The sequence below is a fragment of the Numenius arquata genome, chromosome 4, assembly GCF_964106895.1.
Source record: "Numenius arquata chromosome 4, bNumArq3.hap1.1, whole genome shotgun sequence".
Lineage (NCBI taxonomy): Eukaryota > Metazoa > Chordata > Aves > Charadriiformes > Scolopacidae > Numenius > Numenius arquata.
Window position 1 is genome coordinate 17327028 of NC_133579.1, and position 26945 is coordinate 17353972.

At 38.5% G+C, this 26945-nt stretch overlaps 1 protein-coding gene across 3 annotated transcripts in view; it reads left to right on the forward strand.

Moving 5' to 3' along the window:
* The window catches only part of CDH2 (cadherin 2), a 122627-nt gene extending 96104 nt beyond the window's left edge, over positions 1–26523 (forward strand). For all 3 annotated transcript variants that reach the window (XM_074146727.1, XM_074146725.1, XM_074146728.1), the window contains 7 exons: positions 929–1185; positions 1821–1963; positions 3214–3447; positions 3781–4014; positions 6138–6277; positions 17671–17835; positions 25109–26523. In XM_074146727.1, the coding sequence (XP_074002828.1) occupies positions 929–1185; positions 1821–1963; positions 3214–3447; positions 3781–4014; positions 6138–6277; positions 17671–17835; positions 25109–25315 (1380 nt within the window). In that variant the 3' untranslated portion in view covers positions 25316–26523. The remainder of the gene's footprint in view (positions 1–928; positions 1186–1820; positions 1964–3213; positions 3448–3780; positions 4015–6137; positions 6278–17670; positions 17836–25108) is intronic.
* Positions 26524–26945: the final 422 nt, after the last annotated feature.

Below are 26945 nucleotides of genomic sequence, written 5' to 3' on the forward strand. Positions count from 1 at the left end.
AGGCTCTTAAGCAGCATAGGAAAATCAGCCTGAGGTGGTAAATGGCAGTTCTGCAGTCCAGCCAGTGGCATTCCTTTAAGCACCCAGACCTGGGAAGAGTTGGAAGCTTCCCTGCAGTTTTTATTGGCAGTGCAATTAGTTGATCTGTCAACCTGTAATGAAGATTGGATTGTCTCTTGTCACTGACTGCATACTGTTACCTGCCAACTGCCCCTGTAAGGTACAGAGTTCCTTCAAGTCTAGAATCAGTGCAAGTCATACGGTAAGGCAAACCAGGTCTCGGGGATTGCCTCACCCCTATGCCACATAGCAGAGGAGCTCTAGCCTCAAATTGGGTTTTACTTCTCCTTAAATTGGACCTCTGGCTCAGTGAGGAAGTACCCAAACTGAAGGTTGTCTGGACTGTGAAGACGGGAGCTCTAAGTATAGCAGCAGTAGGATTAGCTAGGATTACAAAGAGTCTTTCTAATGAAACATTAAGGGTGTGGGAATCCCTGTTTTATGGGGCTGGGTATGGTCATGATCTTGCTTGAAGGAAACCTTCGTCGTAACAGAGAGAGGCAGGTCCTCCTCCCCAGGAGGCACATCTGCTCACACGAGTGCCTGGCACAAGTCTGGAAGTTTCTATATCATTTTCTGATTAAACTACTTGTTTATTCAGTTACCACTAATGACAGTACCAGAGTCAGTTAAACTGAAAGATTTCTAGCTGTTTTGACTTCAGAAGTGCTGCTGCTGCTAAACAAAACTCCAACCCAGTCTCCTGTTGAGATGTTACATTGATTGTGTTCTGTTTAGCCTCTGTGCTCATTTTTGAGAAAAGCAGTACAAGTAATGTTTTAAAATGTGCTTTAAAGTAAAAATGTTATTGTATGTCCCTCGCTGTTGTGAGTAAACGTCAACACTTTCTGCTCTTTGCTTTTCCCAGCCGATTGACTTCGAGACCAACAGGATGTTCGTACTTACTGTAGCTGCGGAAAATCAAGTGCCTTTGGCTAAGGGGATTCAGCATCCTCCCCAGTCAACAGCAACCGTGTCCATTACGGTCATTGATGTGAATGAGAGCCCGTATTTTGTTCCAAACCCTAAGCTTGTACGTCAAGAAGAAGGGCTACTTGCTGGTAGTGTGTTGACGACTTTCACTGCTCAAGACCCAGATCGTTACATGCAACAAACCTCTCTAAGGTCTATATAAACATTTTGCAGTTATTTAACAATTGGAATACAATTTCCGTGTTCTAGAGTGGGTGGGGAACAAAGAGACTGCTTACAAAATGGCTGCATTTACCAGAGCACACGGCTGTACCAATATCTCCTGTAGCTTTTGTGCAGCTTTCTCTAAAGGGATTTTTGGCTGTAGAGAAGGTGACCTGATCAGCATTCATAGATCTGTAAACTGGGTCATCTTCTAATGCTAAGTCTCACTTTGTCAAGGGAATGATGTTATGCATCTCTGTACACGGCATTCTAGCAAATTCAGTCAGAGCAGACACATGCTTGTGTGAACTAAGATGATTTGCAATTTAAATTAACGAATAATTTTGACATGGCAGCAAACCACATCAGATTGTTGACCAAATCTGAAGGGTTTTCTTCTCATTTATTCTCCAGCAATGCAAAATGACTGGGCACTTAAAGAATCTAAATGCAGGACTGTTTTTAAGAATTTTACTGTCGAGACTTAATAAATGGAAATTTGTGAAATACTGTCTCCAAATTCCAAAAACGTGTTCAGAATACCAATTGAAATACTAATATTGTCTTTGTTGTGAATGTTTATGTTGGCAGATAAATAACACATCTTGTGATCAAATACACAGGTACTCAAAACTTTCAGATCCTGCAAACTGGCTGAAAATTGACCCTATTAATGGACAAATAACTACTACAGCTGTTTTGGACAGAGAGTCAATATATGTGCAAAACAATATGTATAATGCAACATTTCTTGCTTCTGATAATGGTACGTAGCAACATTGTATATTTTTTCAAAAAGCTTTCTTCTGTGTGGTTGAATGGCATTCCATTTTGCTGGGGCAGAAAACAAGCTATGCTTAGAATATACCCGGTCGGAAGCCTGTGTTAGTATCAGACTCTGTATATTTCCCAACTACTCGGGGAACAGGCTGAAAATTAGTTCTGTGAGTTTGGAGAAAGGCACTGGCTTAGTTACATTAGTCGAATTTACAGAAAACTGAAAAAGCCTGCGCAGGAGTGCAGTAGGCTGAGTGAATGCACAGCGTGAGTGGATTTTATGGGGAGTAACGTGTTGAGGGAGGGATATTGTATTTTTCCACATTCAGGCTACAGCAGTGCAGAGGAAAATGAAAAATGTGTCTTTCCATTGTCAGTTTGTTAATGACAATTAACAGACTCTGCTCAGAAATGAGTCCTTTGAATGCAGCTGGAGTGCTGTAGTGTTCATAGCTGATACCAGAAAGATGGGTAGGTGCAGCTAGGAACATTCTCGTTTTAGAGGGGAGGGAAAACTGAAACACTGGGGCTATTTGTCATGGAGAGAAGACAAATGGTGAAATTTTGCAAACTGATACAGAATAACAAAGCTAGATCAACTACTTCTATCCTTTTGGCTCAGTTCTGGAGAAAAAAAAATTAAGTGGAACTGAAAGATTATGGGGTGTAGGGGTGGAATGAGAACCATTGCTAATTATACTGAGAAATTCAGTGCCACACGTTCACATAAATGTGTGACTTCAGCAAGGTTTACGAAAGCATCACACATTCTATATGAATAGCAAGAACATCTAGAAGTAGTGTGCTGGAAGTCAGTATTAGAAAGCATTTAAATAGCACACTTGTGGCAAAGGGTGATGGTTAGTCTTAAAAGTTACAAAAATCATTTCTCCAGAGGATAAGCTATCCGAATTGTTTACCATTTTCTTTGAAGCATTTGCTGTGGACTGTCTCTGGAGAGGAACTAGCTGTCTGGTCAGTAATGTGGTTGAGTCCCTGATGTGTGGATCTGCGGTTATTTGCTGAATTCTGCTGAGTAGGGCAGTTTTTTCTGAGGACAGACTACAGAAGAATTTGTGTGTTACCAGGAGCAGTGACAGTGTTAGATTGGCTTGGTAAAGACAGAATACCAAAACTGAAGTGAACATATGTATATGGTAGTAGAAAAGTGTTGATATAGCTTCATTTAAGTAACTTTCCAACTGGAAACGGCCTCAATACCATTTTCTTTTCTTTAAGGAATTCCCCCGATGAGCGGAACTGGCACACTTCAGATATACCTGCTGGACATCAATGATAATGCCCCCCAAGTGAACCCGAAAGAAGCCACGACCTGTGAAACGCTACAGCCTAACGCTATTAACATCACTGCTGTGGACCCTGACATAGATCCAAATGCAGGCCCGTTTGCCTTTGAGCTGCCTGACACACCTGCCAGTATTAAGAGGAATTGGACCATTGTTCGAATTAGTGGTAATTAATTTTATAGAAAACTTAAATAATTTTAAAGCAACTATTGCATATGCTTTTCTGTATTTTACTTTGGTGTTACTTCGCAACATACATGAATTTGGTTAATATGAATAGGAAACCACTTCAGCGTAAGTTCTCCAAAGCACAAGAAATGTTAATAAAGAAAAGATGTTCACAGTAAGAAAGAAGCCTGTTATCCTGAGTGTCATGTAGTGGGTTGAACAGTAAATTAACACAGAGCTCAAAGATGAACCATTTTTGCTAATACTGTTTTAAACCCTGTCCTGGTTTGAGTACATTATTTGTTTAAAAGTGTCTTATTTTCATACATAGGCGATCACGCACAGCTGTCTTTAAGGATCAGGTTCCTGGAGGCTGGTATCTATGATGTGCCCATAGTAATTACGGATTCTGGAAATCCACATGCATCTAGCACTTCTGTGCTGAAAGTGAAAGTTTGCCAATGTGACATAAACGGAGACTGCACTGACGTTGACCGGATTGTTGGTGCGGGGCTGGGCACTGGTGCTATCATTGCAATTCTGCTTTGTATCATCATCTTGCTCAGTGAGTAGATACATCTCTTAATCCTAACTCTTCTATTCTTGTTTTGTAAGTGCCATCTTATGTTTTAGTTCCATGTACCTTGACAAAGGCGGAGGAGTGATTAAAGTCCAGGAATTGTTGCTGCTTAGTTTACTGTCCTGGACAAGTACGAAAACTTTGTGATGGTAAAGGATTAGGAGTCTGTGAGATAGATCATAACTAGCACTTGCCTAGTAGTCAAGCCCCACAGTGAGTTTCTGAAAGAGATTTTCTATCTGTGCCCATGGGCACTTGTTGTGATACATCAGTGAGTGACCAGGTTGAAGATGTGATTATCCCCCAGACATCTAGTCTCTCTTGTGCTGCTGGTACCATGTGATTTGATGCCGCCCACAGTGGGTAACAGTGCCTTTAAGGAATGCTCTGGTGTTACTACTGTTGTGCTTCAGATTAATCCAAGTAGGCTATTTGATGATTTTGGAAAGTAATACATCACAGCCTTTCATATAAGGCCTGACAAGCAGGCAGCCATGCAAGAACAGAGATGTTTGTGTTTAAGCACTACCTAAAGCTGTGCTTGTATTTTGGTTTTGTGTCAACTACATTCAATAAGGGAAATGACTAAACATCATGACTAAGTGTCTGTCCAGTATAGTAAATTAGATGTTAGCTCTCCTACACATTATGGTTAACTGATTTCTGGTTGCAGTGAAACACAAGGAAGAGATTAACCTGTTCAGTGTATACTCTACACCAGTGCAGAACATACAAAATGATGGAAAGGAGAAATGTTTCAAAAAATATAAAATTTTAAAAGTATTTGAGGCTGGTTAAGCCTGTGGCTGTACAGTGCAGTACAATTACTTTCCTGATACAAGATAATCTTAAAATGTTAGGTATTGAATTAACAGAACCTTATTGAAACTATCAAATCTCTTAAGATAGTCTTCATATATTGACATTCTGCCAAAACAGGCTGAGAGACCTGGTGTTGTTCAGCCTGAAGAAAAGGCTCCAGGGAGACCTTATAGCCCCTTCCAGTACCTGAAGGGGGCCTACAGGAGAGATGGGGAGGGGCTCTTTATCAGGGAATGTAGTGACAGGATGAGGAGTAAGTTTTAAACTACAAGAGGGTAGATTTAGATTAGATATTAGGAAGAAATTCTTTACTGTGAGGGTGGTGAGGCACTGGAACAGGTTTCCCAGAGCCTTGTGGATGCCCCATCCCTGGAAGTGTTGGAGACCAGGCTGGATGGGGCTTTGAGCAACTGCTCTAGTGGGAGGGGTCCCTGCCCATGGCAGGGGGTTGGAACTGGATGATCTTTAAGGTCCCTTCAACCCAAACTGTTCTATGATTCTAGATACTTTGGAATTTCTTTCCGTGAGGATGGTTGTAATTGGAAACATGCCTATTGTATTAGAGATTTGTTTTATCACATTTATTCTGTTTTGTTCCTCATTCGGTTTTCTGTAACAGCTTTAGCTTGTAAACAAACTGTTTAACAGTATAACTTGAATTTGTTGAGATTAAAGTTTAAAAATATATAGCCCTAAATGCTACTGCGTTTTGCTTAACCTTGACTCCTCTTGCTTCTAAACATAAATCTAAACATTAGCAACAACATGGTCTGTTCTCATGGACTGCTGAGCCATATGCCAAATCAGCCTAAGCTTGGTGATATTCAAATATCAGAATTACTTCAACTATATAAATAAATATATATTCCTGGGACATAGCAGAAAAAAATATAAATAATACAATTTTTTAGAATTCTTGCCACTACTGGCGAGATTCCCTTCTGAATCCAGTGTTTTATGAAGCTTGGTCTTTCTTATTTCTTTTCATGACAAGTTTATTTTGCAGATGTGGAATGGATTTGTGACTTATGACCTTGAAAATGTGATTGATTTCCAAATCAAATTGCCTATAGTAGCCTGAGTGTAAACATCTCTTGCTTAAGCTGCCTTCTATAACATTTTTTATTTAAAAAAAAAATGCCATCATCCAGAACAGTCAAAGCCAACTGCCTTGGCTTTTTATTTTTTTTTCTTTTCTTAAGTCTTGTTATTAAATTTGTATAATTTTCCGTGGATGTGCATCAGAATTAGGGTGTGATTTTGTGTCTTCCCTTTTTGCCATGTAGTTTTAGTTTTAATGTTCGTGGTATGGATGAAACGCCGTGATAAAGAGCGTCAGGCAAAGCAGCTCTTGATTGATCCAGAAGATGATGTGAGGGACAACATTCTGAAATACGATGAAGAAGGTGGTGGAGAAGAAGATCAGGTGAGGAATGGTTAAAGGTTTTTACATATAGTTATGTATTTCATTCTGTACTCTTATCTATCTTGTTTCCATTGACACATTATGATAGGTAGCTAATTTTTGCATTAAATATTGAAGGCGGTAAGTAATGTTTTAAAAACCTGAAATACACCTTTGCTTTCTCATGTTATTTTTTGCAGTTCCAGAGATAGCAATTGCTTGCCTTTTGGATGAGATGTAAAACCAGTGTCTTGTCCACTTACATTCACAGCATTCTGACCATATTGCATCTAAGGCTGTTATATTCAAATGAAAATTAACATCCACTTTCATTGCAGTCTGTAAACATTCTTCACTACTTGTCTGAGATCCTGTTGTACAGAATCACCAGTGCAGAGTGCCTAATATAGCCTATTCCAAATATGACCATTTTAGTGGTGGGTGAACGCCTCTCTAGATGTACAGTAATGTTGGCTATTGACAGATCAGCCACTACTGGGATTTCAGCTTGGAAAGTATTTATGTTTCAAGTAGCTGTCAAAGCACATCTGTGTTTATTCAGATACCTTACCAGGCAGGTGCCATATGCATTTACTCTCATGTCACCTCTGGTTGAACCACTGCTGATATGTCAGAGGATTAGGAGTGAGGTGTATATATGCTAAGAATAGCTTCTTTTTCCCTCTCTCTCCAAGTTAGTGAATTTCCAAGCAGTGTGATTTCCTTCCTTCAGATGAGGTTTATTAAGTGCTTTATGAACATGGCAAACAGTAGATTTATGCACATTATTAGTGGTAGAAGTAAGTGTAATAATTACAAATGGAACAGTGCGTATAATGGAGTCTAAGAAATTTTCCAGTAAAAAGCCTTGAAAAATTAAGTGTAATTCTTCCATACATCCCCAGTGATGGTCGTTTGGAACTTGATTTACCTGAAAAGTGTCTCCCTTCACTGGTACAGACGTTTATAGCTTCCTTCTACTCATTTGTTTGTCTGAAATTTGTGTTCCCCTTAGTAATTTCCATGCTTCCTGCATTTCCCCAAGTTCTGTTCCTACTTCCTGGCTTTTCTGCATAACTTCCTTTTTAAGCAATTTGCAAAGGAAATGTCAGCTTATGCAGTTTCAGAAAATTGCTTACGTTACTAAATAGACTGAAGACAGGCCTTTGAGTCTGTATGTATTCCAATTGTTTGTACACAGATAGTTTGAGTACAAGAAATTGCATGTAGCTTGTACATCTGTTATTGCACAGAAGAGTTACAAGCTTAAAAAACATCAAGAAAACTGAGTCCTGTGAGAATGAATTTTCCAGTTCACATATTCCCAGCTCTTGTTCACCAACAATTCTCTGGAGGATCCGTTAGCAATATTCATGTGATTTTGGTTTTTAATTTTTGACCACACAGCCCTCAGGACAGAGTCAGTAAGGTTCTCAGAGTATATACAGTTCATTGGGAAGTCACGGATGATGCTAGAGTAGTGTTGGGAGAGGTTGGCTGCAAATCAGAACTTTTAAGCATTGTTTTAACAGCGTATGATGAGAGAAGAAATGGTGCTGAAGTCTCTCCTTTGTCCATCTTAGAATTATAAATTGCTTGGAAGGGACCTTTCAGATCATCGAATCTGAAAGTTTCATCAACCTACCACTGACAAAACCCGTGTCCCTCAGCACCATGTCTACCTCTCTTTTAAATACCTCCAGGGATGATGATTCCACTACTTCCCTGGGCAGCCTGTTCCAATGCTTGATAACCCTTTTGGTGTAGAATTTTTTCCTAACTTCCAATCTAAACCTCCCCTGGTGCAACTTGAGGGCATTTCCTCTTGTCCTGTTGCTTGTTTGGGAGAAGAGACTGACCCCCACCTCGTTACAGCCTCCTTTCAGGTAGTTGTAGAGAGCCATCAGGTCTTCCCTCAGCCTCCTTTTCTCCAGGTTCAACAACCCCAGCTCCCTCAGCCCCTCCTCATAAGATCTTGTGGTGTGCTTCTCTCCAGTGAAAGTGCTGTCTTTGAGAGAGGTATAGTCAGGGTAGCGTGGCAGGAGGTGACAATGTGTGAATGCCGTAGAGATGAGCAGGATGTAAACCATCTATTAATGCAGCCTTTCACCAGCAGTGAGTCGCCCAGTGGAGGCAACGAAAGGAAAAATCGTCAATGGGTGGAGTAGCAGTAAAGTGGTAAGAAATTTGAAATTAGGTTCATTTCCTCTCACAGTGAGCAGAGGAAGCACCTAGACACATAGAGATTTAAGGCCTTTATAGAAAATTGAATGATTTTTAGCCACAAAATCCCTGCTTGCTTTCTAAAGACAAATTTTAAGGCCATGGTTGCAAATGAATTATTTTGGCTGCTAGCCGCATAGTTCAGGTATACTGGTCCCTTTCTTGATCCATTGAGCGGTAGACTATAGTATCAGAGGGTCTAAAAGGTCTTTATACACTCCAAACGTAGTAAACACTGCAGGAACAGAAAATAAAAGCTCATACAAAGTGTAGGAAGCTTTTATAACAACTTCTGTTGCAAGAGTTTTAGACCACTGTGTAAGAGAGAAGGGGGTATGTTCTCCCACAGCTCCAAAGTTAGGAATTTGTTCCTGTCCAGAATGGCTGAATGGGCAATGGATGATGGAAATAAGTTCTGTCTTGCTTTTTAGGGAGATTGTTTTACTTTATTTTGGTTTGACGTTTTGTAAAATCTAATTTCTACCTGTGCTTAATTAGATGATAATAGTTCTTAGGTTCATTTGTTCTTGGTTCCCTCCTTGTCCCCCTCCCCTCCTGTGCCCAGGGGAAAGAGGGATTTTATTTGGTCAGGTTTTATTTGGTTTTGCATGCATTTTATGTGAGATTTAAGGACTTGGAATGATAAGCTTTTGAAATGTCCTGACAAGTTCCCTACAAGTAGTAATCTCATTTTTGCAAACCGTGGCTTAGCAAAATACTGTACAAGCAAACCTGTGTGCAGGACATTGTGCAAAGGGCATTTGCCATAAAGATCTTTGCATATTTGTCAAAGTTAAAGTAAGCATTAAAGTGTCAATGAAGTGTTCTAAAAAAGCATGAGACTGCCATCAAAAATCTATTTTCAGATTGAGCCCTCATAGGGTAAAACTGCCACTGTTCTATTAAAATCAAGAAAAAATATTTCATGTCGACCTTGCATCTACAAGTCATCAGCAAATGACAGAAGAAAATGCTCTACATCAATATTAACTTTCTATGGTGCACTCTCCCCAAAACTATCAGGATTGATTGAATAAGCAGCTTCGGTAGAAGACAGTGGACAAGGAGACTCAGAACCATCCAACCCAGGGTGCATCTTATGCAGCAAAATAGAAGGGAATGCTCAAAGCTTCACATGAATCTCAGTGAAAACAGTATTTTTAAAGCTTCAGATATTGTTGTAATCTGTAGCTTTTAAAATTACTTCTATTTGTAGCAAGAAAATTACTTACACCCTTTTAAAATCACTTGCTTCTTTTGGTAAATACTTGGAAGATTTACCCTGTGTGGCCTCATATTTTTCTTGCTTATCCCAGATGTTTAGGTGGCTTGAAGATATGGCTGGTAGGACTTGAAGATGAGTGATAGAACTTAGGACTCTTTCCATCCTGAACCAAACTGCTTTAGACTCGTGCTTTTGCTCTTGGAGTAATTTACTTATTCAAGAGGGTTTATTTATTTATTTGGAAGCTATGCAATTGGGTTTCTTAGCTGTCATGGCAGACCCAGAAACTCCTAAAGCATGCTCGGCATGTTCCTTTCAAACTCTTTGTACATGCTATCAGAGTAACATCTCCTGCAACAAATTTGATGAGTTCAAAATTCCTGCTGGTTCCTCTGAGTCATAGCAACTGTCAACAACAAGGTGGAGTTCCTGTTTGGTGGGGTTTTTTTGGTTTTTTTTTTTTTGTCTCCTGTGCTAGCATTTCCAAGGAATTATGATGTGAAGTCTGTCATAAAGGAGCAGTTTATTCCATTGTGAAGGTCTCCTGTTAATCCCATCTGAGGCCATCTTGGCCTGCTTTGTTCACTCTGACAGACTGAACGCTTGTAAAATAAATTGAGGTTCTTGAATGATTCATAGTCTTCCTCTAGCCTGGCATGATGTACACAGGGTCGTGTGATCTCCACAGCAGTTGAGAAAAATGCTTTTAATTCCCTAAGCCAGAAAGAGCTCTTGAGCTGTGGGTCGTAACTGAAGTAATCCTGCTCCCCACTGAAGAGCGTTGTTGGAAATGTTCTGGACTTTTTTCACCTAAACTTCTGTTTCTTGGAAATTGGGGCTGAAAAACTGGCTGTGAAAGCTCTACAGCACTCCTGTCATCTCAGGCAGAAACATTTTTTTCCTGGTATCAGCAAAGATCACTGTACTAGCAGAAGCTGGGGACAAGGGAGGAAGGAGAGGGGGCAGAGGTATTCCAGATAGAAAGTCTGCGGTTCTTCTCAGGATTTTGTTTAATATTTTTTCGTTTTAACAATTTGGCCACCTGACTTACAGGAGCTGGGCCGTTTGAGTCAGCAGCATTCCACCACAGAAGTCAGTGATACTGGTTTGGTTACTGGTTTGGTGGGGCGGGGGAAGTGTTGTGGGATTATTTGATTTGGTTTGGTTTTGATTTTTTTTTTTAATTCCATCTGAATGTTTAACCCAGCAACTGGGGGGACACACGACATGACACACGCTACGGTTTGCTATATTCTGAAATAGATGTGCCTAGTTTATGTTCAAATTATGAAGCTGGTAGAGACCGTCTTGATTATTAATGGCCCGTGTGATCTAGAGTTTGTAGTTGTTTAGCAAACGGGAGGTGTGAGATACAAATGACATACGTTCTCCCCTGACACAATGTGCTCTCAACTTGTAACACTATTGTCACTTCTAAATACCAAAGCCTCGTGTTGGCTGAGTGTTAAAGCATTTAGCACGTCTGCAGCATAGTTCACGCGTGTAGCAGATCACAACCCGAAAGCATCACTAATTCGTTTTCATCGCGTATCTCAGGCCATTCATGTGATTTACATCGAGGCAGTGGGTGCTTGACTGCGATATGTGAAGCATATGTCAACCTGAAAACTGTGATACATTTTTTCCATTTAATTGCTTTTGTATACATCTCATTGCAGAAGATGATCTTCTCTTCTCCTTTGAGCCCATTTCCGTAGTGTTTTCTGAATTTTAGTAGTACTTGCTCATGCAGGTGGTCCAGTTGAAGCAAGTTGCCCAAGCAAGTGGGTGGTATGCTTTGAAATTATTGCAGATCAGCTGGTTTGAACCTGTATTTTAATCTTGCCCTCAGATCTCTTCAGCATGAGAGTTTCTAACGCAATGATTTTACTGTTATTCAAAGTATTATTCTTTGTAAGGATTCTGCTTGTTCCTTCTTACATCACCTTTTCTTACCAGTGTATTCAACCATTAGTCAGTAGCTTGCTTTTTGTCATGTCTTATTACAAGTTTATATAGAGAAACAAAATAGTAGCATTTATTTTAAAGGTGATAATAGAATTAAAAATAAAAACATAATGGTTTATTTTTATGTTATACGATCTAAATTCTAAACAGAAATTGCTCCTTTATAGAAAGGGTAGCTTTGTTCCAGCACTTTTGTGTCATTGATAAAAACGAACTTTATAAATCCATTTCATTATAGTTTATTTTCACCACCCTATCTGAGTGTTATTCAGGTTATTTACTCTCACTTTCTAACCTTTATTTTGCATTGCATTAAGATTGGAACCTATTTTATGTTTAGAATTTTTAATGATAATGAATGAAATAACTGTTGCTAAGATATCCCTAGGAATATAAAATACTACAATTACAAGGTAGTTATTTTGGGGATTGTGTTTACTTACTAAGACATTAACTTCATTTTTTTTTGAATGAGTGACTCATGCAGTGCTCCTGTGGAGGAATAACTGTCATTCCTTGGTGAATCTTTATCTCATCATACAAAAAGTAATGTTTCCATAATTCGATTACAAAATTGTTTTGTGTTTTATTTTATCCTATCTAGAACCTATGGCTGTTACTGTGGTTTTTCTGCAGCTGGAGTTTACCTCTCACCTTTTTTTATTACTAAAGAAGATAAGCTAGCTTCTTGCTTATCTTAAAAATTACTAACTTGTAATGCTCCAGATGCATCTGTAATAAAAACTAATGGGGAAAACAGTATGGCAGAAAGTAATCAAAAAGTGAGTGCCAAATAAAGAGCAACTGTTAGCACAGGCATTTTAACTGTCCCCCCCACACACACACCTGTAGCCAACATCTAGTCAGGCTTCTGTGCTTTGCTTTCTTTGGAGTCCCATTATTTCACCAAATGTAAGATTTAGGGCTGGTTGGAGTCTTTTGCCAAATTCTGGCAATATTTTATGTGAAAATTTCTCAATAGTTTTTTAGGGTGATGTTTAGTGGATTTGGGGGTTAAATGGTAAGATATAGCGCTTACTTTTTCTTTGTTTTTAAAAGACCTGGCCAGATGGGAACATTGAGCTGTGTAAAATATTTCTTGCCTTGCTTCCCCATCCCATTTCTCTATTGGGAAAGTAATTGTCATTCGAACACAAAGGCAAAGCAGGACGTGTTTTATCCATAGGTACTTCAAGTCATAGTTTGCTCTGTTCTCTTACACCAACAACAAAATTGGATTTACACTAGGGCATCATCCTGTAGAAGGGGTGGGCGAAATGCAAACTTCTGCCAATGTTGCTTTACGTGCACTTAGACCACTGCAGTTGATTTTGTTCAGTGAATGACACTTACAGCTTCATTGTCAAATTAAGTGTTATGGTGACTAATTGATTATTTCTTTCATGGGGATAGATCTGAACTTTCATATTTCTTTGCAAAGGCTGGATCCTTTGAAAATGAGAAACAGGTGTAGTGCCTTTATTATATTAGTCATATGTCTAGGCCTGTGTTCAGGCATAGCCAAAGCTTTAGTTCTGTACAAGGTAAAAAAACAGGACATCCCTAAAAGTGTATAAAACTGTCTAATGAATGGCCAGGAAATATACTAAGAGCCCTGAGATAACAGAAATGCGAGATTCCTAAATCATTAATGAATATGTCAGTCAGGCTGCATGTGTTAGGATGTATCACTATTAGTGTTAGAGAAACTTGTTAGTAGTGGAAAGCCCAATTTATGTGTAATATATTCCAATATTTTCAGAGTTTTCCTATCTGGAAAAAAGTCAATCCTGACTATGCATAGCTATTTATAGTTTTAGTAAGTTGTGGTTTGATTCTGTTGTTTGTAGTTCTGCTTTATAATGTTCCAATATGCGTTCATATAAAGCAGGTCCAGTTGCTGTAAAAAGTTTTACTTCCTTAAGTTTTTGCCAAGAACTTAAGTAAATCTTCTAAAATGCAAACACAACCAGAATAGCTAATCCAGGAGAAAAAAAAACAACTTAACTTTACAAAACTAGAAGCTTCTGAGAAACTCTTATTTCCTGGCCTATCACCTCTTCAAAAATCTCTCCTACTGCCAGAGTTGATGACTGCTCTATGAGGGATTATTACTCAAGTGCTGTGAAATGAATAGCTGCCTTGCATGAGAGGAAGTTGTTTAAGGGAAGAGATTTTGAAGGCTGCATTATCTTGTTTCTTTGTAAATCAGTGATTATTGGGGAATGTAAAATGGCCTTTTCTTCTATTCTTGACATCTCTTCTATTCAAGTTGAGATATTTGAACTGTGCTTCCAGCTGCTGCGTAGATGTTCTTTAAGAAGTGTTTTGGGGGGTTTCAGACCCTTCTGCCTACACATCTGGTAAGGTGGTTAATTTTTAGGGCTTGGCTAGCTGATTTTGGCATTTAGCACCGTCTCACTAGGATCTCACATTTCAGGAATGTGAGGTGTGAGCTAGGAATGGTGTAAGTCTTTGCTTAAAGCTGAAGAACTAAGCCAATAGCTAATCAGGTCAGTGTTTGGAGGAGAGGGGGTTGGTGGGGTTCTGCGGGTTTTTCCTTGGGCTTGTTTAATTTCACAAGATGCAACTTGTGATAAAATGGCTTTTTAGTACATCGTGACTTTATTTTCTGTCTTAAAACAAAAGCAAATCAAAACCAGAACTTGTTCTGCATCAAAGCAGATATCAAGGGTCTTTTTTTCAGCAATAGCAAATAGTGATGCCAGAGATGCTAACCAGAGGTATATTCATAAAGCATTAAGGTTGTCACCACTTTAATCACCAGTTACCTAGCTGTATGGTCTCATCCACTAATATCAGATCCTTTTATGAACCAGGGGAAAGACAGGGGATCATTCAGCTTGCTTCACTTAAATTCCTGTCATAGAATGGGAGGTTTCTATTTCCCTGTTGACTGTAGACATGGACAATCAGATGAGTCTAAATTTCTGGTTTCTAAAGGCCTGGGGTTTTGCTAGATGCAAAATGGGAGCAAATATCTTTTAGCGACCTCCAAATACAGAAGAACTAATACTAAATTTTCCCTTCCATCAACAATCTAACCTTGCCTGGAATTTTGAGGAGAAAAACTCAAACCCTCTGTTTGAGTTTGGATTTGGATTGATTTTGTTTGGATTTGCTTAAATCCAAACTGAAGGAAGGGAAAGAAGTATTTGTTCTGAACTTGCTGGAGTTAGAGCCAAACAACATAAATAATAAATACCTTTGACAAAAATTGGCAGCCATATGAATTAGACATTCACAGCCTTTGCTCAACTACGTTTCCAATGGAGGGCCTAATCTTGTGCCTCAGCAGATTGTAATTATGAACAGGTTACATGGGAAAAAAAAAAAAACGGAGCAAAAATACAACGTAGTTGACTTGTGGTCCTGAAATTAAGAGTAAAAATAATGACCCAGAATGTTGTTCCAAGCTGGCTGTGCCAACCTACCCCAGCATGTCTTGTTCTCTCTCTGATGTGCCACAGTTTTCCATTTAGCCATCCCATCTGCACCTAACAATCTTAACAAACTGCTTGAGACGAACCTTAAAGTCTGTTCAGGAGCTTTAAGTAATAAGCGTAAAGTTTTCCCATTTTTCTAGCTGTGAATGCAGCATTGAGTGAAGAGATGGAATTTCAGCAGCCCTAAACAGCTTACGCCCTGGCTCTTCAAAACATTTTTCCTTCTTTTGCTTTGCAATAATTGAGTAGAGTTGGCTTTAGACAGAATTTTGAAACAGCTGGAGTCATTGCATGATGCTGTGCTTGCACAGCACTAAGCCAGCTTGGGGAGAGAGTGGATGACTTTGCCATACCTGACAGTTAGTATTCATTTTAATGATATGAGAGATTTGAGAGTTTGTGGTAATAATAAGCACAGTGGATGTCCAGACACTAATAGACCTGCAAAATAAATTTCCTCTGATAGAAGACTGGATGGCAGTGTCATAAATTACCCTAGAAAAGAAAACAAACCAAACCCAAAGTGGGAGTCCACGTAAGGACACATTCTGCACTGCTGGTGCCTTGTGGATGGCAATCTTGGCTGTCTTTTTAGCTATAGAGCCTGGGGATGTCTCAAACTACATGTACACTCAAGAGGATGGCCTTAGGTGTGACAATACTAGACTGACTGGCTTGATTCATATTGCATTTCTGTATGACCACTAATCAGAAACAAGTGTATGCATGTGCGAGGGGGTGGAAAAAATGTATTGTCTTTATAAAACTGAAATGGCCAGAGAGGCTCTCCTGCTTTTAATATATTGTTATTTAATCATACCTGTTTGAATTCCTCCATAATGAAATGCTTAATACAAAAAAAAAAGTAGTATTTTTCATTTCTCCCTGTTGGTTTTCCACCTTTATCTTTTGGGTGGGTATGAAAAGCCCTCTTGTGTTACATATTTATAAATTCTAAAAAGTACATTCTTCTCTGTTTAATAAGATTTTCTGATAGCATGTCTCTGAACTATTTTGATTTATTTTACGTAATAAAAAGGGAAAGGATAAAAAGTTTTCTTCTGTTTACTTTTCTCCTATTCATACCACTTCATGGAGATCACTTATTATTCTGTTTGGTACATGAAGAACCGAAGGGTAGAAGTTACATCTGTGCCCCAAGGAACTTGTAATCTAATTAAAGCATATGAAACTGCATTCTCAGATCTCAGTGGAACTGTTCCACCTTTTTTGACTATATATTTGTGTGCAGTCAGCTGAGGACCTGAGAAGGTGTAGTGGATTTGATAGTTGGTTACAATTCTCCCAACAAACTACCTTCCTGCTGTCAACAGACCTCTTCTCCTGTTGAAAATTCTGTTTTTAGAATCACAGTAAGTAATACTCTCAAAAAGGACCTACATCCTGTGAGGTGACAGCAGAAGTAAATGCTCGCATCCTTCCTTTAGGAGCCAGTTAGGAACCAGTGAAAATTGTCTACACAGCCAGCTTCCAGCAAATTGAGATTATAAATAAGATTTTTACCAGAACAACACCATTGAAAAATAGAGACTGATGATAAAGGAGGTTATTTAGGATGTTCCTCAACTGCTTGGATTCTTTGTGGGGCAGGGTATCTGGCATACTGAGAGTTGGCATCAGCCCCAGTCTACTGGTAGTTCACGAGTGGCTTTGGTTTAAGCCTTTAAGCCCAGTTCTTTGTTCTGCATTTTTATCAGTGCCTTGTGCAAAGGCATCTACCTTCTAGACATGACAACAGTAAATGACAATGCTGAAATGCATCACACTGTGCAAATAGTATTCAGGCATATCTATCTTAAATGCATAAAAATTCATCTAATTAAAATTTTTATATACATACGTACTGCTTATTGGAATTCATAGTGTTATGCGAGCTGCATCAGTCTGCCAGAGTTGGAAACTGCGGCATCAAGTACTTAATGAACAGATCCACAAGTAATCTCTAGAAAGTGCTTAGAATTAAGACCAAATCTGAGGAGCTTTGTACTTCTTATGACATTTTTCCCCCTTTGGCTTTCATATTATGGAAGCCACATGAAATCAGAAAGGAATCTTAAATTCATTCTTTGAAGGTATTATAAAACACTGCAGAGCAGTGCGCTTGCCTTTTTTTCAGAAGGAGAATGTCTGGCATTTATTTGCTTAGAAAAATAAGAGTTGGATTTGGCATCTTTGCTCTATGCAGTAAATCATCATTACTAGGCAAAGTGTTTAGTCTCTTAATAGTACTACTCAAATCCTTGCTTCTCAATGGAAAACTTATGAGAAGCTCTACGAATCTGGTGGAATAGAATCAAAACTGTAGGTTCAGGGAGTATAAATCAAATAACATCCTGTTGATACGCAAATAACAATGTTACTGACTTATTCTCAGTAAGCGTTACAATCCTGAAAATAGAACTTCTGTTGAAACGATACTTTGCATTTTCCCTTTTTTCCTCCTCCTGTTTCCCCCGACAGAGATTGTTTGAAATTCTCCTAACGTACTGTCCTTGTTTCATATTTTGCAGGATTATGACTTGAGCCAGCTCCAGCAGCCTGACACTGTGGAACCAGATGCCATCAAACCTGTTGGAATCAGACGTCTTGATGAAAGGCCAATCCATGCAGAACCTCAGTATCCAGTCAGATCAGCTGCTCCTCATCCTGGGGACATTGGGGACTTCATTAATGAGGTAAAGAAGCAAAAAGGAGTTTCCTCCCAAGATCTGATAAGCTTTTATATTTTGTTTATTGTACTCTGCAGGAGTAGCTGTTATGTTTGAACATAATAACTTTTTAAAACTTACTTAGACAATTAAAATTGTCTTGCTAGATAGAAGTAAATATGTTCTTTTAAAGTGCAGACAAATTTAATTAATTCATTCAAACAGAAAGGGAAGATTTATCAATTAACTTCTGTACATTTGTATTAATTACATTCATAATGCGTTATCAGCTGCAACCACAGTATCTCCAAGCAGGATTATTCTATGGGTTCCAAGTAATAAATAGTCTAACAAAATTATAGTTTAGCCTAAATTCATTTATAAATTCACAGTAATTTAATAATAGAAAGAAGTTCGTTTTCATTTTCCTCATATATTACCCTTTGAGTCCAGATAATAGTGGAAATTCAGTACCTTCAATAAGACCAAAAGAATTCCATCAAATGCGATTAGTGAGCAGGGCAGCTAAATTAAATGTTATGTAAGTGCTTTTAATACTTGTCTTGTCATAGAGCTTTAAAAGTCTTTGCATTATCTTTGATTCTTCAATCTAATGAAGATAAATGTAAGTAAGATTCAGACTATACCACATTACTCACAGTTTTGAAAGAAATGCTCCTACAAATATTTGTTTCGATATTTCTGTCACTGGTCAGTCTCAAATCATTGGGTTTGTGGTACTTATGATAGTTTTCCTGTGCTTGCTGATTATAGGAAAACAAATACTAATCTAAATATACCACTTAAAAATAAGCTATATTCTGTAGTTGAATAGTAATAGTTAATTCCTTTCTCTAATTTTCTCATATCTTCCTTGGCAACTAGAGCTTGACGAGTATTGCAGAACTGGTTTTGCAAATGTGTTTATTCTTGTTTGCTTTAAAGAAATGTCAGGCTAATATAGTGAGGTCTTTTGTGTTAGCAAGCGGTGGAAAATTGAGTTTGTTCCTTTTAAGGTAAACAGCAATACGATTGTAAAAAAACCTACAGGGAGCTGACTAGCAGGAAACATACAAATATTCTCATAAGACTTTGAATTTTAAGAGACTTCAGATTTGGGGAAGAGCTGTATTAGAAAGGCACTTCTAAATATTACAGTTATAATCAGCTTCTGGAAAATAGTGGAGAGGTAGGACAACAAAAGGTCCACGGTGTTGGCCAGGGCAGCATGCACACAAGAACTTCCTTGTGCTTCCATGTTATCTTCTAATTAGTTTCCCATCCTGTTCTCACATAGCTGTGACCAGACACTATCCACCTGGCAGGCCGTCAGAAAGAGCCCGTAATCCTCAATACCCTGATTTTTCTTGTCCTCAAAGTAGCTATTAAGCTGTCTTACAAAGCCAAGGCAAGGAATGAGTTTGATTCTCCTGGAAAGCCAGAAAGGGGCCAGAGTTTGTCCAGCATCCTACAATTTCTAAATTACTTAGCTAGCTGCTCTTGCAATACTATTTTTCAGTAGGTTATCACTCTTGAAGATTATACCATCAGTGTGTAGAAACAGTACATGCTGTCATGATTTAACCCAATATGTTTATATCACAGTACAGATGAGCATAGAGTCATTCTTCTTACTGCTGTCTATTGTGTTAGATACACCTCCCTTTATGCTTCCCCTTGCCATCCGCCAAAAGAAAGCTTCTCCTAGCTATTCTTACACAGTAAAATAATGTCAGTAGTGTTATTGACTCTAAAATAAATTAACCTTGGAAATATATATGAAATTAAAGAAAACATGGCAATTTTCTTGTCTGCAAGTTAGCTCAGAATTAATTATATCCTCTGATTGAAAGGAATTATTAAAGTTTCTATGTTTCAAGCATTATATATTTAGCTTCTTTTTTTCATAAGGTATTTCTTTAGGATTTCACAGCAGTGTATCATTTACTATGGGGCATTCCACCTAACCCTCTCTTTAGCAGACAGTAGCCACTCAAAAGTTGTCCATGCTCTGTCTGTTTTGTCAGAAGTCTGAGCAAAATGGAGATTTTATTTCTCCAAAACTGTTTCATCTTAATTTGTGTTTTATGTTAAAATTTCCCATGGCAAATGTGATTATAAACAGTGTGTTGGGAGGGAAAAAAATATCAGTCTTTCACACTAATCCCCACTATTACAGTTAAATTTCCAAATAATCAGCATCTAGAGCATAAATATTCAGGCTGCACAGGTTTTCAGACTCTCTTCAGAGAATTCCACCTGCAGTGCTGGCAAGATTGTACCCAAACAAATTGGTGAGATCCTCTCAGTTCTACTTGGAGAAAATGGAAGAAATATCTTGGGTAAAACCTGTACCAGACACTTTTTGGGGCAGTTCATACAGAAGATATGCTGAGCTGTGAAAACAACATAGCAAGATAAGAAAGGGCAAAGTTCATGTCTGTCTTCCATCCAGCTTCAACATCGTTAGGTGAAGAACTTTCTTTTACTGTATAATTACAAGTCATACTGTAACTTTTCCCTTGGGCAGCCCTAACACAAGCCACCTGCAAAACTAGCCCAGTCTCCAGCTGAGCAGGGAGAGGCTGCCTTTGACTTGTCAGTACCTCGGTAGCAAAGTCCGCATTAGCCCATTGGTTTGAAAAGACGCAGCGCTTCTGGAGGTCATTCTGGTCTTTTGGAGGCCTTGGCCCTATCCCAGAGATGCTGATCAGCGTGATCCTTTGGGATGCTGGCCCATGCACGGGGATTAATTTAGTTTGTTGAATGCTCACCAGCACCTCATGCACAGAGCCAGCTTTGTTCAGATTAGCCTCTGAATTGCTCCAACTTTTGACAAAAAAGAACTGTAGGTCATTGGTTTCAGATATCGGAGGATTTGGCTGCCATCACTAGGCAAGCATGGGGTGTTTTTTTCTTTTTACTTTTATTACAGAGCCATAGAAACAAAAAGTGAAAAAGACCTAGTGGGTCATTCTGTTTCTTTCCTTTTGGCAGTATATTATACTTTGGTACTCTAAAAATTCAGTGAAATTCAGTGAAAAAAAATTATTTTCTAGCTGCCATCCGTTGTATTAAATCAACTAAACTCAACGAGACATACATAAGTAGGAGTATTTTGTAGTGTTCTAATGACTTCTCAGTTGAAAAACAAGTTGCAAGTATGATAGAAATTTCAAGTATTTTTATAACGCTTACAAAGTTAAGATAACACCTACAGAGCTATGAACTTTCTAAAATAAGAAGGTTCCAGAGGTGCCTTATAATCAAAATGTGTTTTGCAGGCATAAGCTAAATGACCTCAGGGACTTTTTTGTTTTGTCTCTTTCAATGGATAGAAGAATCTCTAATTTAAGGGGGGAAGAAAAAAACATCCTTTTCTTCCAGTCTAGTGTACAAACAAGTCAGTGAAATAAGTCATGTGTTATTAAGAATCCTCTGTAGACCTTGTTTTCCATTTTAAGCCTTTTAAAACATAACCTGCAGAGTGTGGAGCATAATTAACACTTAGAATAGTCAGGATTTGTGGGACAGTATAAATTAGGCCTGTTTGAAGTAGCTTTGTTAATCCTGTTTTCAAGAACCACCTATGCTGTCCCTAGGAATTTTAAACAAATTATATTGTGGTGGAAAGTTTGTGGCTCAGAATATATTTCTAATCAATAGAGGACATAGCCTGAGGTAAACTAAATTTAAATTACAAACTAAAGGTCTCATCCCATGAGGACATGGGAGACCCTCAGTTCATTCTTCGTAAATAGTTGTTGATACAGTGCACCTCCAAGCAGCATGGGGTCCCTCGATGTTTTCTGTTTTTTCTTGTCAAGTTAAAAAAAGGTTCCAGATTTAGACAATTTTTTATATTTCCCTGTAGGGCTTTGTTCTTCCTTTCTTTCTCATCAAAAGTTTGCTGAATCTGATTAAGTAGTAGGATTAATGAAAATTCATGCCTTAGATTTTTTTGATGTTTCATGTTAGTTCAAGATTTTGGGGGTTTTGCTTTCCCTTGATTTGAGACAGAATGAGAATGCCACACATGCTAAGGAAGGTATAACTTCAGGTTACCATTGTTGCTCCGTCAAGGCACTGTAGTTTCTCCTCTTCTGCCCCTTATCTCCTCCTTAGCGAAAGTTGCCATGACATATATAAAAAAAGGAAGAGGAAAAACGTGAGATGCCCACTCAGTCTGTCCTAGGTCTCAAGCAGACCTTTGTAGTGCTGTGGCTCTTCTGTGGGTGCTTGTCATGCATTGGGCAAATGCAAGGAAATGTGACTTTGTTCATTATCGCCCAGCAGGATCACCTGGTCTCAGGTGCGTGCCCCAGCTATTCTGTTGTTGAGTAAGCTTCTCTGTCTAGTAAAAACTTGTGAGTGTTCAGATCAAGAAACTGTAAACCAAGTAACTATAACAACTCTGCTCCTCTTGAGATTCTTGAACACAGCTGGGGAAAACGGAGAGATCTCTTCAGAAGCAGTTGACAAGGCCATGGCCGCAAAATCAGTAGAAGCAGTTCTTGACAGCTGTTTGTTGCCTTGTCCGTTGGGCCAATACAGCAGGTTGTGGTACCACCCACTGAAAGGGATGACATAATAAGCAAAAAAAAGGGAAGTACTGAAACCAAAGGGAGTTTCAGGAGCCAGTTTCACTGCCAAGGCTTACAATCAGTAACTCCGGCTGCAGACATGCTGTAGAACCCAACAGCAAAGTGGAGCAGTGCACTGGGTAGGTCCGGAGAATATGCTTAACAGAGGGAAAGTGAAAAAATTGTAGCATTTCTTTGTCATTTTCCTATGTAACTTGCCATATGAATATGGCAAAAAAACGTGATTATCATTTGAAGAGTTAGAGGCTAGGTTCCGTCATTATACAATGAATCTGAGGAATTTTTAACCAGAAGATAGGGGCAAATGTCAGTGTAACTTGGGCTATGCAGTTGATTCAACACCTCCATGACATGGCCCATAGCTACGTTCTCTGAATGAAATGGATTACACAATAAGCACAACCTTTGAAACAACGAATTTGTTAGTGAGATGCTATCTTGTAAGTCAGTAGCTTAAAACCAGTTTTCTTTTTAAATGCTGTCATGATACCAGCAGCAAATTGCAAAAAAAATGTCCAACTTTCCCTTTAGAAAAAAAGATGGAAAGAGGCTGCCTGCCACCTTGCCATGGATGGCTGATTGGTATCAGAATTTTTGCTGTGATGTAGGAAAATGTTTTGTTCGCTGATTTTTAATAAATTGGTACCCCATGGTTGGCTGGCTGTTACTAGGCTGAACTGCAGGGAAATAGCATTTCTTCTCCAAGCTGGCTTTCTAAATGACTTTTACACTCTGATACCTGGGATTCATACCTCAGCACTCCTTAAGCTCGAGTGGTATTTATTCTCCTTCCCTGTCACCTGTGTTTGAAAAGCATGGGTGTCTGTCACTCCAAGCAGGCTTAAGGGAAGATGTAAATACTATAAGGCCTAAGAAGTAAAGTTGCATTTCTGCTTCAGCAGCATAAATTGAGAGAAAAGCCTTAGAACTATTTCCAGCTTTGGAGCTGGATAAGGGACGTCTTCCAACATTTGCTATTGCCTTTTCTGAATCTCAAATCTTTTGTCCTTATTACGGCCATCAGGATGGAAAACTCCAAAGGGAAAGATAACAAGCATCACGAATTACTCTTATCAGATAATTCAAAATTGCGCTTCTAATGCAGGCTATTAATAACCTGCTTGATGTTGTTGTACTACATGAAACGATCATGGACTTAAAAGTAAAAAATGTGTTCTTGATTAGACTTCATTTGTTTGATAAATATACTGGGCCTTTCCACCACTGATTTGCAAAATTATTTTAGGTACATTTTACACAGTTCTGAATGATTTTAGGCAATAAAGAACCAGGATTCTTTCTACCTTATCATTCCCATATGCTTTAATTAATGGGTTTAGCTATATATGTATTTCTAGAAGAAAAATCAACATCTGTTTCCATTATGTCTCATTTAGACTAAACACAATTGAGAGTAAAACATACTTTTCTAAAAACAGATTATGCTAAATAATTCGAAGGAGGTACACTCAATCCTTCAAGCAATTGAGAGTATAAAAAAGCCATTCTTTAAATAAATAAACATTAAAAAATAAAACTAAACCCAGCAAAATAGCACTGGCTAAAATTAACAGTGAGCAATTTAAAATCTTCAGCTCAGCCTTATAGAATTCTGGAAGATGTATTATCCCTTGTCAGTGGCTGCCAGAGTAGAACCTATTCAAAGTGGAAGATCTTGAAAAGGCTTTGCTAATCCCGTGGAAGAAACCGCGAGGTTGAAAAATCCAAGACACAAGAGGGCTTTTTTAACTTCAGGCTTCAGCCTTTTATATTCAGCTTGTAAATCTTCCCAGAATAAGCTCAGAGCAATCATATTCTAAAATTAAACTTACTGTTTAGATTTGGACCTGTGCAAGAAAACAGGGAGGGTCAAGACTTTTCTCTGGAAGAAATGTGGTTCTTTCCCTACTTTCTTCTTGTTCAATTTGTGGTAGTTTTAGTTTGGGTTTTTCAGCTCTAGAGAGTAGAAATTTAAAATTACTGAAGACCCAATATTCATCTGTTGGTAACTTGAATACTTTGAAATGAGGAAACAAAAATGGTTATAATCTTGTATTTAGCTTTGCTGTCATTCTGTGTGTGTGTATTTTTTGAAGAGCAGGTGGAATTCTTATGGGTGGTTATGGCAAAGCACATAAGGCTTAAGCCAACATCATATCTTTTTCTGACAGCAGCCTGTAGAGGTACATGAATTTTACGGAACTAAATAAATAAAGCTTTTGGCACATGCAGATGGACTGCAGGCCAGCAATGCCAGTGCGTATGTGATTGGCCATGTGAGATGGCTGTTAAAGTGAATCTCTGCAAACATGCCTATTTCTCCTTCCCCATCTGCCTGTTTAACCAGTCCCATATTGCTCATGCTGCAGGTTGTGAGCTGTGGAGCTCTGAAACTATGTATTTATTAGCATCAGTCCTAGTGCTGTGATGTTCTCTTAAGGTTTTGTTCGAGCTGTATTTGCAGCTACATTCAGAATGTCCAGTGCTGTAATGCGGAAACCTGGTCGTTCTAAAAGGAATTGAAATAAGTTCTTGCTGGAGTTACAAAAACATGAATCCTGTTTTGAATTGGACTGCAGAAGAACAAGAACTTGGTTTTCTCAAGTGGTCATTGATAGATAACAGCACTGCAATATTCCAGTTATGTTTTGTCTCTCTCAGATACAGAACTTTATTTCTCCCTCTCCTTCTTGCAGGGACTTAAAGCAGCCGACAACGACCCCACAGCCCCACCATATGACTCCCTCTTAGTCTTTGACTATGAAGGAAGTGGCTCCACTGCTGGATCCTTGAGCTCTCTTAACTCCTCAAGTAGCGGTGGTGAGCAAGACTATGACTACTTAAATGACTGGGGCCCACGTTTCAAGAAACTTGCTGATATGTACGGTGGAGGTGATGACTGAACTTCAAAGTGAACTTTGTTTTTGGACAAGTACAAACATTTCAACTGATATTCCCCAAAAGCATACAGAAGCTAGGCTTTAACTTTGTAGTCTACTAGCACAAGTGCTTGCTGAAGGCTTTGGCTTAGGCTGCAAACCAATTTGGGCTCCGTGGAATATCAGTGATCCAATGCTGTTTGGAAAAAAATATTGAGCTCAGTTACACTTGAATTTTACAGTACAGAAGCACTGGGATTTTATGTGCCTTTTTGTACCTTTTTCAGATCGGAATTAGTTTTATGTTTAAGGCTTTAATGGTACTGATTTATGAAATGATGCATTAAAGAGACAAAATATGTTGGGGTGGGGAGGAGTAAGGTGAAACACAATATGCTTCAACATGCTTTTGTTACATCGCATTGCTTTTATTAAAATAAGGAGATTAAAAAAAATAAACAAAAAAATCCTCATGGAACAATTTTATTATCTGGGAGAGAAGACCATGAGGTGGAACAATGTACATTACTTCTAGTTTTAGATGTTAGGGGATTTTTTTCACTAAAATTCTAAAACTTATGCAGCTGGTTGCAAATAAAGGGAGTTTTCATATCACCAGTTTGTAGCAGAATTGATTTTTTTTTTTTCTTATGCTAGAATGTTAGACACATTTTGGTCTTAATTCATGTACACTTTTTTCTTTTTTTTTAATTTCTAGTATTTTTTTCCCACTTCACTGTAAAAAAATGGTATGTGTACATAATGTTTTATTGGCATAGTCTGTGGAGAAGTGCAGAAACTTCAGAACACGTGTATGTATTATTTGGACTATGGATTCAGGTTTTTGCATGTTTATATCTTTCGTTATGGATAAAGTATTTACAAAACAGGTTGCAAACAAGTGACATTGATTCAATTGTTGAACTGTAGTTAGAGTACTCAATATTTTTTTTATTTTTATTTTTATTATTTTTTTTTTTTGTTTGGGGAGGGAGAAAAGTTCTTAGCACAAAAGTTTTACATAATTTGTACCAAAAAAGGGGGGGGAGGGGAGTTCGCCTGATACTGGTGGCACGAGTAAATATACGGTATGTTTTGGGGGCGGGGAGGGAAGGGGGAAGGAGCTTTCAAACTGGAGAGACTTCTGAGAACAGCTTTGCCTCTGTATTGTGTACCAGAATATGAATGATACACCTCTGACCCCAACGTTCTGAATAAAATGCTAATTTTGGATCTGGTGCTTGGTTTGGCATTTTTTTTGTCCTACCTGGGCAGCCCTGACTTTAGTAAATAAAAAGTACACAAAGCGCGTTTGAGTTTTGTCAGAAGTTACATGCGGTTCTTTAGCATTCTGTACTGCTGGACTGAAAATAAGCTGCATATAGAAGAAAGTTTGGCACAAATTTGGAAAGCAGGTTCCCAGATGAAAGCCAAATGATCTGTGCTGTTTCTGGGAATTCCAAATTTTCAGTTCCACATCGATGGCTAGCTCTTTGGTTTAATGTACATTATCTAAATAACAGAGCTTGCATCATTTTTGGCTTGTCTCTAGACTGACAGTTTAATGATTGTGTGATTATGCTGCGGGTTGCATAAATAAAATAAATTGCAGATCCTGGCAGTCATCTGCCACCTGGACTTTCTTACGCTGGAG